Source organism: Mus caroli, unplaced genomic scaffold (assembly GCF_978045245.1).
Source record: "Mus caroli unplaced genomic scaffold, Mus_caroli_1 scaffold_11, whole genome shotgun sequence".
Taxonomy (NCBI): Eukaryota; Metazoa; Chordata; class Mammalia; order Rodentia; family Muridae; genus Mus; species Mus caroli.
In genome coordinates, this window is record NW_028227266.1 from 42,155,864 (window position 1) to 42,171,352 (window position 15,489).

The 15,489-nt window shown below is 53.0% G+C and overlaps 1 protein-coding gene across 1 annotated transcript; it reads right to left on the reverse strand.

Moving 5' to 3' along the window:
- Positions 1–301: 301 nt before the first annotated feature.
- On the reverse strand, positions 302–15,077 carry Abcg4 (ATP binding cassette subfamily G member 4). Its single transcript, XM_021171897.3, has 15 exons — positions 14,431–15,077; positions 13,638–13,887; positions 8,784–8,901; positions 8,539–8,671; positions 8,377–8,427; positions 8,062–8,207; positions 6,511–6,634; positions 6,279–6,393; positions 5,948–6,090; positions 5,025–5,123; positions 4,663–4,831; positions 4,463–4,563; positions 2,323–2,481; positions 2,091–2,209; positions 302–1,926 (listed from the first exon to the last, which is right to left on the reverse strand). The coding sequence occupies exons 2-15, from the start codon at positions 13,873–13,875 to the stop codon at positions 1,701–1,703; spliced, it is 1,941 nt and encodes a 646-aa protein (XP_021027556.1). The 5' UTR covers positions 13,876–13,887; positions 14,431–15,077; the 3' UTR covers positions 302–1,700.
- Between the last annotated feature and the right edge of the window lie 412 nt (positions 15,078–15,489).

Here is a 15,489-nt window from a genome sequence, read left to right on the forward strand (position 1 = left end):
AAGGTCACCATTCTCTCATCTGAAAAGTGGGAATGACAACAAAGGACAGTGTGGGTTGACAGTGAAGATTTGGTCAGGCAGGAAGTATGACACAAATATTTCATAGGATACACATTCATGAATTTGATATATGCCTAAGACCTAACATCCCTGCCACAAGATCTCCAAGGCTGGCAGGCATCTTGCCAAGTGCTTTGAAGACCTCCTCCTGTAGCTTATGATAACAGATGGGAGATCAACATTCACACCCTGCATACTGTATAAATATAGGTTTTATTAATAATGGGTGAAATCCCACAAATACAACTGGTCTCTGTGTAATGAGAAGAACCTGGGGCAGATACAGAGGAGTGAGCACAGGGACTGGGGAAAGAGTCCTGGAGGAGGAGAAACCAGATATAGGATGAACCTGGACCCACCAAGAAGATAGACAGGTGTGTCTGCCACCTGATGTCCAGGCCCCACCGCTCTGATGTCCAGGAACCAGCTGCTGACCGGAAGATGAATACATGTGAACAGAAGTTTGAGTGAGCAGCAGGCAGCTGGAGGAGGGGCAGGTGAGCGAGTGTCAGCTTGGGGCACAAAAGGAGGGCCATGGGGGAGCAGTGGCTGAGGCCAGCTATGCCCATTCTTGTGCTTGTTGGGTTCTGACCTCCGGAAGGCCAGCGCCACCCCGGGCTCGAGAGGGAGGGAAGACTGGGAGATAGACACCTGCTGAGCCTGGAGTCACACTGGGTCATACCAGTCTCATTTTTAGCCTCCAAAGTGGGATTCTGCAGGAGGACGTTGGGACTGCTCCCTGCCACAGCCACTCTTCCTCTGAGCCACAAGGGATGGTGCCTGTGTAGGGCTGAGATTGCCTGGTGGCCTTTGTGTGCCTGTGATGTGATTCTGGAGAGGAAAGGAGCCCGTGGAACTGAGCCCCAGCAGCAGCAAGGAAGGAGGATGGGGGCTTCCCTGCCTCACCCCCCAGAATAAAGTGCATTCTCCAGGTCCTGTGGCCGATGGGAGAGTGACACAGACATTATTGCAGAGGTGATGTTGAGGTCTACCCTGACTGAAGGCTTAGGGAAGGGGCCGGGACATCCCATGCTCTCTCCAATCTCCAGGATTGGGAGTGGTGGCACAGACAGAAAGCCCGGCTTCTGTCCCAACAGATAGTCCAAATTTGCCAAAGTGGGTGTTGGGAGGGAAAGGGAAAGAGGAGGAAGCTTCCAGAGTCCCTCCTTGCTCCATTCAATGTCCATGATGGGACTCCCTGGGGACCCCACCAGGGCCCAGCCCTGGGACTCCAACCTGATAGCAGAGTGTGGTGGGGACCCCAGAGGGGGGTCAATCTGATCACTTGTAAGTCAAGGCCTAGAGAACGTGGAGCTCCCAGGCAAACAACAGAGGAGGGTGCTTTCGGCAGAGGAGGGCAGCAACCTCCCAGCGGTCTTTGCATGCAGGTGTTGGAGACAGTAGGGAAGAAGCTACCAACTGCATCAACTTGGGAAGACTCCTGGCCTTGACGGGAGGGCTGGAGCCCTACCTCTGGGGCTGAGGCTGGGAGACACAGCCCACAGCCAGCCAGCCTGAGAAGCAGCTGAGGGAGAGAAGGGCAGCTGCACCAGCAACCAACGCCCAAGTCTACAAGTTTAAAACAGCCCCAAAGGGCTGGAACTGGGGGCTTCCTGCCCAGAAGAGGTAGGAGCCAGGCTCTATCTCTCAGACTTGACCCGGTACCGGAGCACAAGGTATGCCAGCAGCCGCAGGGCAAGGAAGAAAATGCCCAGGACCAGGAAGTCCATGTAGAGTTTGGCCTCCTCCACATCCAGCTCACGCAAAATGATTTGTGGGTCCCGGAATGGGCACTGTTCATCTAAGCAGGTCAGGTGTCCTCGCTCCATACCATAGATGGTCAGGATCAAACCCTCAAAGCCATACCTAGATAAACAGGAACATCAGAGTGAACCAGGGGGCACGGGATCCCTGTCCCTCCATAAATCACCAGAGCCCAGCCAGGTTACAAGGGGCAGGGGCAGACATCAGACATGGCACAGCCCCTTGAGAGCTGGGAGGACTGCCTGTGGGGAGGGAACCACACCCACCTGACATAGGAGAGGTAGGAGCTCCACTGCAAGTAAGTGGGGATGGTCTTGAAACTGACGAAGAAACCGGAGAACAAGAGGACAGGGATGGCAGTCACTGGGCCCACAAAAGTGGCCACCTGAAGGAGAGGGGAACAGAGCTTGGCTGTTACAGGGGGACACAGTTCCACCTACCCCATGGCAGTTCTTGATGCCTCCCACAAGACCCCCTCCTGGGTGCCAACTTTCCCACCTGCAAGGAGGTAGAGGCAGCGCCAATCAAGAGTCCCAAAGACTGGGCAACTAAGGCGGTGGCTATGGCCAAGGCTGAGAAGAGGAGGAAGCGACTGGTCTCGGCTGGCTGGCCTGTCATCCAGTACACGATGCTGCAGTACACCACTGGGCATACCACCTGGGGAGCAGTCACAGAGCCGGTTAGGGACCTTCGAGTCAAGGGCAGGTGACCGAAGTCGTACTTTCCTGGGAAATGAGTGTTCCCAGGGCTCCTCAGCCCTCTACAGTCTTCTCCGCTCTTGTTCATGCCACCTTGTAGACTGACACGTGTCTCCTTCCTCCCTGATTACATCTTGCATAGCTTTGGTCTGGTGCTCTGACAGGTTCAGGCGTGGTGACTCCTCCCATCTCTGAGTATGCACAGTCCTTCTCATCATTCCAGGGTAGTGTTTGTCTGTTCCATCGGTGTGTGTCTAGTGTGTCTCTGTGTGAGGTGTGTGTGTGTGTGTGTACTAAACTCTAGTCCTTTGGAAGAGCAGCAAGCATTTTTAATCTTTTATAGATGAGCAAAGGCTCCTTGTGTTATTAAAGAATTAACTCTCCCTAGGAGAGAGCTCTGTTTCCCCTTGAGGCTGCCCCCTCTTGGACACAAAGAAGCAGACATGTGGGCTGGGTAAATCTAAAGCAGGCCATGGAGACTCTAATTACTAAGGCTACAGTAGATCTGTATTTTTTGCTAAATAAGCATATCTTAGATGGTCTTATACAAAAATAAAATGAAAGGTTTATTAATTTGCTTCATTTTGTTTGCTAACCCTTAATATCAATTTTACACCTTAAATAGAAGTTATCATTTCTGTCAAGTGATACTGTCTTAGCCCTTGAAAGGTTGAGCCAGGGGGATTGCTGCAAAGTTCAAAGTCAGCCTAATCTAGTCAGTTCTAGTACAGTCCTGACTTACATATTGAGGCCCTGTTTCAGAAATAATCTAAATAAATAAGAGAGGAGAGAGAGAGAGAGAGTGTGTGTCTCTAGCTAGAACACATTGTGTTCTGTAGGCTCACAACTCCCAGACAGAGACATCCAGAGGCCAAGGTGTCGCTTGTATCTCTCTCTAAGCTCTATACATAGCACAGAGCAGCATCCACCTCCCCTTTTGCTGTTTGTGTGTTTGTTTGAGCCAGGTGTCTCTCATAGCCCATTCTGGTCTCAAACTCTGTATGTAGCCATGGGTGACCTTGAATCCCTAAGCATCCAAGGGCTGGGATTACTGGTGTGCCTGGCCACACCTAGATAAAGGAACCCTTTTCTGTGATTTGCACAAAGGGTTATTGGTGGCCCCGAAGCTTCAAGCGAGGTGGTAATGTGCTGAACAACTGCCAGCTGGTATCTCTAGGACATGATCTCTTCTAAAAACATTATAGGCAGCCAGCAAGTTGGCTCAGCAGGTAAAGGCGCTTGCTCGCCCAGTCTGCCAGTGTTCAATCCTGAGAATCCACATGCGGAGGAGGATTGAATTCTGCATGCTCTCCTCTGACCTCCTTACATAGACTCTGGCACAGATGTGTACACACACAAGATAAATAAATACATATTTAAAAATTGCCAGGAATGGCATTGCACACATAACTCCCAGTACTCGGGAAGCAGAGCAAGCCATGCTCTGTGAGTTCGAGGCCAGCCTGGTCTACATAGTGAGGCCAGCCAGGGCTATGCAGATAGACCCTGTCTCAAAAAAAGTCAGAAATTAAAATTAGAAATTCAACTTTATATGCAGTCACATTTAATTCTGAAGCTCAACTCTGAGAAGGACACTGTTGCCATTCCATTTTCCAGGTGGGATCATGGAAGCAAAGACAAACTGGTTACAAATAAGTAAAGCTCTAGATCCTATGCATTCTCTGCTGCCTAGGACTCAGAGACATTTGTTATTCTGTTATTATGGCCACCTCTTCATTTATTTATTTTGAGATAGCTAGTCACACTGTAGCTCTGGCTGGACTTGAATTCATGGCAGTCCTCCTGTCTCAGCACACACACCTGCAACCCTACCTCCACCCCATGTGTTGGGATGAGACGCGCCACTACCCCTGGCTTTGGTTACAATTCCCCATGTCTTGTGAGGGTTCCCATTAGCCCACACATTCCACAAGACTCACCTGGAAGGGCACATCAGCCATGGTCTTGGCCAAGTAATAGGCTTTGAGAGTGTACCAGTAGTTCAAGTGCTCCCTCATGAAGACCGCCATCTCTAAGGGAACTGAGCACACAGGGAGGTCAGGCTCCACGGGCTAAGCCTTGGCCCCTGCCTCCTGCCCCGCACCCCCACCCGATCCACCCGCCGGGCAGATCAGCTCACAGGTGAGCACGGTCGGCATGAGGGCCGCAAACATGAGGAAGAGCATGGAAAAGAAGAGGAAGCCGGTGTTGTTGAAGACTTTGCTGGCATCATCGCCAATGTGCAGGTAGAGGAGGCCAATGAGGACGCCGATCAACACATGTGACATGAACCGCAAGTGGGTCAGGACCTATGGCCCGGGCCATTAAAAGAAGAAATGTGTGTTTCAGGCCGAGGGAGTGGGAGGTGGAGGGGAGGCCATGCTAATACGGGAAGTCAGCTGAAGCATGTCCTGCAGGCATACAGAGCCATTACATGGGAGAGTAGTGCTACAGCCCAAGAGGTCCAGCCTACACCTCCTACCCCTCAGCTTGACATCTCACCGTGTCCCTGAGGATGGACAAGAAAGTCCTCCTGAAGAGGATGCAGAACTGGGTTAGGGTGCTGGTGGCAAATGTGTGGCTTTCAATAGGATCCAGTTCCTAGGGGAGAAGAAAGGGGACTAGATGAGTGTACCCTAACCCACCCACTCACTGCCCATCCAGCTCAGTAGATGGGAGAGTCCCAAGCTCTTCCCAGGACAGTGCCCAGGCCTGCAGAAGGAGGAGCCTTTGCCCCTGAGCTGCTCTGAATTGAGGGGTGAGAACCTCAGGGAACTTGAGGGTGCAGAGAGAGCACATAAAGACACTTGGGCGACAGGAGACAGGAAGGAGTCAAGGACCCCTTCTGGCTCATCTGACTGGCCCCTTCTTCACTTCATTACCACTAACTCTAAGGCTATAATTGTTTGAATGGGCCACACTGGATTACCCATTGATTAGCAAAGATGACAATGACTGATAATGACAACAGCCAAGCCCCTGGCTTTTAGGAGTGATGGCATCCCATCTAAGGAGGGATCTGACACTAAGTCGACCCTGGCTGCCACTATGGCCTGCTAACTGGAATTTGGTAGCTTAGTCTTTCCACCTGTTTTGTGAACCTAGTGTGGTCACCTCTGGGTTAGAGATGACAGCAGCCCACCCGGGCCCCGATGTTAGCAACTGCACTGGCCCACTTTCCAGATGGGCCCTGAGCAGGCTCTGAGGGCAGTGCACCAAAGATGCTCATAGCAGCTCTGGAGGAACAGGTGGACGAGAAGTTCAAAGCCCTGGAGCTCACACGGCTGTTAACAGAAGTTCTGTCCCAAGCATCAGACTTCTCATTACACAATGGCAGCAATGCCTCTGGGGACAGTTTTTTTGGCAGTGGCGTTGTCTATGGTCCCATCTCCCCTCCCCAACTCTGCCCTCTCCACCCCACTCACCGGAGGGCAAGTGGGGCAGTGGGCAGGGACCTCATTCTTCCCAGGGCTGCTCTTCTTCTCGGCCATGGTGCAAAGGCCATTCTGCACAGCCCTGAACAGCATGGGGTTCAGGTCTCCATACTCTCCAGAGGCCACCTCAATGACTAGGGGGACACAGAGCAGAGTGCTCAGCTAGGCTTCACCCCCAATTCCCAAGGGCGGGACAGTCCTTCTTTGATAGATGGGGAAGGCAGGTGACAATGAGCTCTCTGTCCCCAAGAGGCCTCAACAAACCAAACCCAATGTTTGGCCCTCTTCTGTCACCCGAATCCTCCCAGGAGCCCTCACTTACTGAAGTCAGCGGGGTTGTGGTAGGTGGGACAGTGCAAGCCAAGCCCCTTCAGATAGGGAATCAGGTTGGTAACCACGCCCTTGAAGATGCACTGCCCCTGGCTCAGGATGTAGAGCTGAGGCAGAAAGGCATACATGAGGAAAACATGACCAGCGGACTTGGGGGCCCACTGACACATGTGTCTCCCTATCACAAGCCAGCCTTCTTGGTGACCCAGGGATACGATACTGACCTTGTCAAACATCTCAAAGAGCTTGGCACTGGGCTGGTGGATGGTGCAGATGACGGTGCGGCCCCCATGGGCCAGGGACTTCATGAGGGACACCACTTGGAAACAAGAAGCGCTGTCTAGACCGCTGTCCAGAGAGAGGTCACCAGGGACCAGTGAGGCGGATATGGCTAAGAAGGGGTGAGTGAGGTGGGGCGGCTTCTGTGAAAGGGATGGAACTAGTGGGAAGGCACCCCTCTGGCCACCCCTGAACTGGTTAGTCTTTGTCAATGTGACACAAACTTGAGTCATCTGGGAAGAGGGAATATTAATTGAGAAGATGCTTCCATCAGAGAAGCCTGTGAGGTCATTTCCTGATTAATGATTGATAAGGGAGGGCATAGCCCACTGTGGGCGGGGCCACTCCCTGATAGGTGGTCCTGAGTTGTATAAAAAGCAAACTGAATGAGCCTCAGAGGGCAAGCGGGTAAATGGCATTCTTCCATGGGCCCTGGCTCTGCTCCTGTTTGAGTTCCTGCCTTTATTTCCCTTAACTACAAACTGTGAACTGAGCGTGTAAGTCCAATAAACCCTTTCCTCTCTCCCCACATTGCTTTTGGCCATGACCTTTATTACAGTCACAGAAAGTAAACCGAGAAGCCCCCGAATCCTGCACACCTCCTGTGGTTCAGATGTTTGCAAGCCCAGAACACTGCTCAGTTTAAAAACCATATGCCAAGCACCTGTTGTGTACCAGGGGCTGGGGTGGCAAGGGCTCATGCTAGACTGGTCTAGAGACAGACAGACAAGCCCATGGTTGACTTGAGGAGAAGTAAAATGTGGAATAGCAACACAAACTGAAAAACTGGCCAGGGGTCAGCCATGCCATGCTATGCTCTAGCAAGGGGTGCAGACAGCCAGGGAAGGGTCCCGAGTCTAGAAAGAGCAAGAGTTAGCTGGTGTGGGGACAATGGAAGGTGGTGTGATGAAGGGTATTTCACACAGAAGCCATAGCAAGGGTCAAGCTGAGGGGCTTAAAACACAGACTTCAATGGGAATCGCAGCTTAGCATTATTAAAACATAAAATATGAAAGACCAGAGAAGAAACCATTGACTATTTTGAGGGCAGATGGGACTCATTGCATGGACTGAAGCAGGAAGAGTGGCGTTTGCCAGACCTGTCATTTAGAAAGCCCATTCTGGCTACAGGTTGGAGAAAGGTGCTTGGGGGACTGACCGCAGGGATATGAATCCTGATGATGCCCAGATCTCAAGCATTAGGGATGGGACTGGGCAAACATTGAGAGCTGCCAAAAGAAGGATGTGATGACTAACGGCTGGGTGCTGGGGAGAGGAGAGGGAGATGTCAATCAGGAGGGTGGAGTGGGGCATCCAGATCAACACCTGGATGAAAGATTCTTAGCTCTGATTAGATTAGCAAGGATGGAGTCCCCAGAAGGCTGCAAGCAAGGGAGCTGGCCTCCAGCCATGGAGCCATTCACCAGACTCCACACCCAGCCCTGGTTAAGGGTTGAGAAAGGGGAAAACCCAGATCTGAAGAAGCAGGGAGCTACCTGGTAGGCTCATCAAAGAACATGACAGGCGGGTTGTTGACCAGTTCCAGAGCAATGGCCAGGCGCTTCCTCTGCCCTCCAGAGAGCAGGGCTGTCCTCGTGTGAGAGCAGGACATCAGTCCCAGGGCTGTCAGGATCTCTGTCACCTGCAGGCACCCCCACCCAGTCCCAGTCAGCCTCCATATGCAGGCCTCGCCTAAGCACCACCCTAGTTTCATAAAGCATTGCCCTTGAAGCCCATGTTCCCCACCCAACCTGGGGCCTCGGAAGGGCCCGCCCCCTGAACTCTGACCCCTGACCCCCTGACCCACTCACCAGTTCCTTCTTCACCTCTTGCTTCTCACTCAGCTTCAGGTTGGCAGAGACCTAAACAAGTGACAAACCAGTAAAACAGGCATGTGTGTCAGGCCCTGCCCAGCCCCTTCAGCTGGGGATGGTAGGGGAGCTTGGTGGAGGAGAAGGCCACCCTCTCCTCACCATCATGGCCTCCAGGACTGTGAGATGAGGCAGTAGCATATCATCCTGCATGATGTAGCAGGACATCTTGCGGAAGGTCCTCAGCTCACGCGGCCTCCCGTTAACCAGGATCTGCCCCTTCATCCCTGACTCCCTGCAGGGAGATTGGTTGGCCATGAGCACCAAAGCCATGTTAGAACACCTTCCACCCTCTCCTGAGAGGCCCCTCTTCTGAGTCCTGCCCCACCCCCACTCTTCACGCTCACCTGTACCCTGCCAAGATGTTCATGAATGTGGACTTGCCAGCCCCAGAGGGGCCCATGATGCCAATCAGCTCTCGGCGACAGAACTTACCAGACAGGCACTTGAGGAGGGTCTTGTAACCTACATCAAGGACAGGAGAGTCACTGGTGAGGGCTAACGGATCAGAGACATCCTTGTAATTTTTAAGGATGGATCCTGGAGAGATGGCTCTGCTCGGTCAATAAAACGCTTGCCACACAAGCACAAGGAAGAACTGTAGCGCCATCTCCGAATGCACTTAAACTGCCTAGCTTAACCTGTGTACTGTGATCCCTGCTGTAATCCCAATTTGGGAAGCTAAGACAAGGAGGAGATTGCTCTGAGTTCCAAGCCAGTCGGGGCTACAGAGTCTGAAACAAAAACAAAAACAAAAACAAAAACAAAAACAAAAACAAAACAAACCAAAAGGGCAAGAGAGATGGCTTAGCAGTTAAGAGCTGTCTCTACCCAGGTAGAGGATCCAAGCTCTGGTCCTGGGACCCACTCTCAGAGACTCACAACTATGGTACCTCTAGTTCTGGGGGACATGAGGGCACTCTTCTGGTGTCTGCAAGAGCCACTTACTGATTAGCATCCCTCACCACACACACAGTTTTAAATAAAAATGAATCTTTGACAACAGTAACAAGGCTGAGGTTGGTGGTGCTGAAAAGGCCAAGGTAGGTTGATCTTAGGACCTCACTGGCCAGTCAGAGACCCTACCTCAAAGAGCAAGGTGGACAGGGGGATGAACGGAGGGAGAGATGGATGGACGGAGAGAGAGATGGATGGATGGATGGATGGAGGGAGGGAGGGATGGAGGGATGGATGGATGGATGGACAGATGGTTTTTGAAGAATGATATCTGAGGTTGACTTCCCACATGCATACATGAGCATACACACACACGGTGGGGAGAGAGAAAGAGAGAGAGAGAGAGAGAGAGAGAGAGAGAGAGAAAATCGAGAATCTTAGAGGAGGCTTAGTCATAAGTGAACTAGCCAGTCCTGGAACTCACTCTGTAGACCAGGCTGGCCTCGAACTCAGAAATCCGCCTGCCTCTGCCTCCCCAGTGCTGGGATTAAAAGCGTGCACCACCACTGCCCGTTGGGCTAGCAGTTCTTATGCAGTAGCTCCCACCCTCTTCTCCCATCCCCACTAGAAATGACCGCCACTAGTGTCAGAGTCCAGCCTGGGGGGGGGGGGGTTGAGGGCTATGGGAAAGCTGATGTCTTTCCTGAAGGCTGTAGTGCGGGCCTTGAGGTCCCAGAAGACCAAGGCTCTCTCCTTATCATAGTGACTGCTGTCACACACTCCGGGGACACTCGCTGAGCAGTCCAAGCTGGCCGCCTGTCCTATGTTCCCGCAGCACTTTTCAGATGCCAGCACATTTGTCACTTCATGTGCCTGGGCTTACGCCCCTCCCCCAGCCTCTTAGTCAGGGAACATCTTGCGGGAGAAAGGTCTGTGCTTCCTCATCCTCTTTGTCTGCCTGACATGCAATTGATGCTGGGTAAACATGCTCCCCACTGGGGGTGGGGGGTGGGGGAAGAACTTCTTCTTTATGTCTCCCACTGCTCCACAAGCTTATCTCTCCAGCCCCAAACATGGCCAATAAAATTTCACCCATCCTTCCCTCAGCAGGAAGCAGCTAGTGGGTAAAGCACACCAGCAGGGAGTCAGGTGGAGCTGGTTCAGACTCCGGATGGATCCACATTACCAGCTGTGTGACCTGAGGCAGGTTGCTTAACCTCTCTGAGCTCTGTAACATAAGGATGACGGTGTCTGCCTCTCGGGATTGCTGTGAAGAGTCAGTGAGCTAACACATGGAAAGCGTATGGCTCAGTGCTTGGCACACACAGTGCATTTCACAAGGCATATTATATTTTAATGCTACTTGACAAACGCTTATCCAGAACTACTAAGTATTAAGTTCTGTACCAGACGCTAGGCAAAAAATAAACTAAGGAAGGACACGATTTCTGCATTCCAGAAAGCCACAGACTAGGTAAGAGAAATGGTCAAGAAAATGAGAATGAAACTAAAAACTAGGGCCAGAGGGAAAAGCAAACAGTGGAGATGGAATTGCAACAATTCACCCTCTGAGGGTAGACAGTAAGGTAGAAATCAGGAGTGACTTCCTGGAAGAGGTGGCATTGGAGCTCAGGAGGAACAACAGAAGCCTCCAGGCTTTAGGCGAGAAAGCACTGCTATAAGCATCACCCAGGAGACAGAGGGCAGAGGCTGAACAGAGCCAACTGATGAACTGGGAAGTGGAGATGGGATGAAGCCAAGGACCAGGGCCTGGCCTGCTGAGCTCACAGACCTTCTGTGGGGAGGACTCTGGCCCTCATCCCTCACCTACTACAAAGTGCACCCCTCAACAAAGACAGTGGAAGTTTGCTTTGCATAACCTGCTGCTCGTGCCACCCAGGACCATGCCCACCGTCGGACCTGCCCACACCAACTGCCCACTGAGAGGCTGTTCACCCTCAGCTGTTTCTCCAGCAGAGCGGAGAAAACTGGAGCCCCCAGCCATCAACTCACTGGAGGCCACACTGAGAGAGGAAAGCTTTGGGCATCAGCCCCCTGCCTAAGCTCCTCATGGTCAACCTGAAAGGTGTTCCATCTGCGGAGCACTCACCGAATTGACTTCTTGTGCGAGGAAGGAAACTGCCAGCATGAACCTTTCCCTCACTTCATCTGATGCCAGAGCCCAATGATGCCAGTCAAACCCAAGGCTGGCCACAGATATCACCTTACACTCGCTTGCCTTTCTCAAAGGTACCAACTCAGCTGAGTTCCCAAGAAACCAGGGAGGAAAGTCAGGCCAAGAGAATGGTAGGCATTGAGCCTACCAAAGGCCACACAGCTTCCCTTGGGTTGAAAACACTTGTCTCTTAACTCCCCCTGAATTACAACTATGCAGCCAGTGAGGGACCTGCAGACCTCCCTCTGGAAAAAGACACCAGTGCTCTAGTCTTGCTTCGGTTGGGAGCTCTGTAATTTTGCCAGATCACTAAATCTTTTAATTTAATTGATTTATTTAGGTTTTGGGGGATGAGGTCCTATGTACCCTAGGCTGACCTTGAACTCACGACCACCCCGCCTCAGCCTTCACAGTGCTGAGATTACAGGTGTGTGCCATTATGACTGGCAAGTCACTAAATCATTAGGGTCTATGATTCCTCATCGGTAAAAGAATAATAAATAATTGGCTGGACATAGCTCAGTGGGAGAGTGCTTGTTTAGCACAGACAAGGTCCCGGCTTCCATCCTCAACACCATTAAAAAAGACAGTATTATTCCCTCCCAAAGACTTAATAGGGTTATTATGTTATTAAGTGGGATCAGTAATAATTAATTGAGTGTGTTTGGAAAAATAAACGTCATATACAGTTCAAGGGGACAGATCCTCACCCAAGGAAAGTGGAGGTTTCCCTAGCTCCCTTATACTTCCCCTCTCTGCCACCCTTAATTTTGTTGTGTCCTCTCCAGAGGGGAGATGGAGCCAAAGAACAGAAAAGCCAGGCAAAGGAGGGCAGAGGATAGAGGGCAGAGGGCAGAGGGCAGAGAACAGAGAACAGAGAACAGAGGGCAGAGGGCAGAGGGCAGAGAACAGAGGGCAGAGAACAGAGGGCAGAAGGCAGAAAAAGGCCAGGGCTAGAAGATGGCAAAGTGAATAAGAGGGTAGATGAGGCTGGCAAGGTTAAAGGGAGGAGTCCCTCGCCAGGGCACCCACCACCCTGATAAGGAGATGTGCCTAATGCCTAATCTAGCCACATTCTTCTTAGCACAAAGTTCCGAAGGCCAAGGAAATAACAAGAACCTCATCATTCAGTCCAGAGCTGCTCTGAAAGAGACAGCTCAGGGTTAGGAGCCCAGATGCCTCCGGTTCACTAGCTCACACACACACACACACACACACACACACAATGCCCTTTGGTCGCCTATGGAAATGAGCAAACATGTAGAGACAGCTGATGCTGAGCCCTGTTCTGAAGCACCCCAAAGCTATTTCTTAAGCCAGAGAGGACATCATCTCAGCCCCACCCCTAGCCCACACCCAGCTCTGGGAAGCAAACCCAGCCCAACCTCTAGGCTCCCAGCCCAGCTATTGGATTAGGCACTTGTCAGGGGCTCTAGGAAACCTGTCCTGATGGGGAGGAGAGGAAGATGGGGGAACTCCAGTGTGTTTCTAGGCTTTGGGCTCTGCTCTGCCTCTTACTAGCAGGGGGACATTGGTCAGGTTATTCAACTTCCCCAAGTCTCAGTTTCCTCATTGGTAACACGAACATGACATCCCTTCTGTCTGATCCCCACCCCTCCCGATTCCAGGGACTGTGGCAATTCGAGAATGGAGTAAGATGGCTGGAATGAGAACATCTTTAAAAATAGGTGTAAGGATACTGTTGGACCTTGAAAACAGCCTCCACAGATAGAGTGGTCCCCTTCCCCAAACCAACCTTCACAGGTAGGGAGAGAGAGACAGAGAGAGAGAGAGAGAGAGACAGACAGACAGACAGACAGACAGAGACAGAGAGAGACAGAGAGAAGAGACAGAGAGAGAAGAGACTGAGAGAGAAGACAGAGAAGACTGAGAGAGACTGAGAGACTAATTCTCGGACCAGAGGTCATAGGGTCTATTTAGAAGAAAAAGCTTCAATAGCTGTTTGAACTCCCATAGTGCTGGCAGATGTGGGGAGCAGGGATCTTGTACCCCAACTGCTTTTGTGCAGTGAGGGTTAGGGCCTACAAAGCTCGCAGAGTAGGGTATCCCCAGGACTTATGCTCCTGGAAAGGCAACTCAGCGAGAGTCCCATGGGGCTGCCACCTACCCCGTTTGCGCCAGCAGGGCCCCTCCCGCACGGAATAGGACAGTTCCACGAACTCGATGTCCACAGCAGAGCGCTTGGGCAGGTGAGAGAAGCGCTGTGCTTCGGTAATATGGTTCTCCACCTTCTTTAGGTGCGTGGTCAGCACAGGGGGCTCTGCCCCGTCCTCCAGTGTCACAGCCATTGCCACAGCCCCAGGGCCCAGTCCACAGCCCACGGCCTCCAATGCCTTCTCCGCCATCACGCAGCCGGCCTGCAGGAGAGGGCCTGCTTAGCTCCGGGCAGACCCTCCAGCCCTTGCTCAAGGCGCCATAGCTTTCCGATGCTGCCCCGCCTCCACTCCCCCCACCCCAGCCTCCTTCTCCGAGCAGATCCCCAACTGTCCGCACCCCTTTTCCCGCCGGGTCTTCTGCACTGGGCAGCACACACCCGGTGCAGTGACACTCAGTTGCGACCTCGCCTCGTTCCTAGGCAGTCTCAGCCTGGCCTTGTTCGCCCGGCCCGTCGAAGCTGTGCCCGCTCCTCCCTCCCCGCCGCGGCCTTAATCTCCTTACCCCACAGACAAGCAGTCCCTGGGGGCCGGGCGAGGGTAGCCACCCGCTCGGAGGTCGGGGAAGCTAGGAGGCACAGGGTGGGCAGGGGGAGGCTCTGGCCTCGGCTCCGAGCCCCTCTCTGCACGGACTGGTACCGCTCCTCGGCCGGCCTCCCCATCCCTCTCCTCCGGACTGTTCCCCCAAACAGCGGCAGACCCCAGACCCTCCAGGCCGACCCTCTTGTCCCCTGCTCGCCTGGTCACCTTGACGCGTCTCCGGCCGCTGCGACGCAAGGATGCTCAGCAGAGATGCTCAACCGGGATGTTCGACCCGGATGCTCAGCGTTGCGGCGCGGGAGGTGGACACTCCGGTTCTCTTCACCTGCCTCTGGCTGCGGCACCCGCGCCCCGGCTCCCTGTCCCGGTGGCCCGGGCCGGGGCGGGGCTAGGCCAGGGCGGGCAGTAGAGGAAGGCAGGGCTCGGGTCAGAAAGGATAACACGGTTGCGGAGAGATGGTTGAGGTCCCGCCGCGATCCCACTTGGATGAACCCGCCGGGTTCTCGTAGTCTGGTTCCCAGCGCCTGTCCTCTGGAGCTAGTCGGGCGGCAGTGCTCTCTTCCAAGCTTCTGCTCGCTGGTCCTGCTGCTCTTAAAGGGCCCGTACTGCCCCTCACTCCGCGAGTGGCAAGGATGGAGGTGGTGAAAGCTATGCCTGCAGAGTTGGGGCCCCGAAGGGGCCCTTTTGTGGACCTAGGACTGAGCGCTAGCGGCAAAAGGTCAACCCGGAGGTCGCTAAGGGAGGGAGACTTGATGTTACTCAGAGAGGCAGGTCCTTGAGCGGTAGGTGCCCAGGGGGTTGGGAAGCCGTCGGTCTATCTGCATACACAAACCCCTCATTGCTTATCTCTTGCAGTTCAGCTTTGGAGCGCAGCCCCACCCAGCCCTAAAGTACAAAGGACTTGGATGTATAATTCTTGAGACTTTGAGACAGCCTCTCACGCCTCTTCACATTTGCCCTCTCTAAGGGCTCAAGAGGACACTAGTTACAAAGAGATAGGGGACAGTAGTTATGACAAAGCCTGCAGGCGGCTACAAGGTTAACCTTGACCCAGTCACAGCCTGCTTTGGCCATCAAAGTCTTTATTCTATTCGACCAGCCAGATTCAGGTCTCCAAGCCAGTATAGGCTGATCCAAGAGGTTGCAGGCCACACACAGCTCTTCAGATTCTGTCTTGGACAGCTTTTCATAGACATGTACATTCTCTCTCACCTACAAGCGTGGCTGGGTCCTCAGAGCGCTTACACCGCCCCCGCACCCGCCTAC

Excerpts from the sequence above, each read along its gene's own strand:
- Abcg4 (XM_021171897.3), bottom strand. The coding sequence starts at position 13,875 with ATGGCGGAGAAGGCATTGGAGGCCGTGGGCTGTGGACTGGGCCCTGGG. Across the intron at positions 4,832-5,024 it reads TGTCCATCCTCAGGGACACG|GTCCTGACCCACTTGCGGTT; the intron begins GTGAGATGTCAA and ends CCCGGGCCATAG. Across the intron at positions 1,927-2,090 it reads TCCTACCTCTCCTATGTCAG|GTATGGCTTTGAGGGTTTGA; the intron begins GTGGGTGTGGTT and ends CTGTTTATCTAG.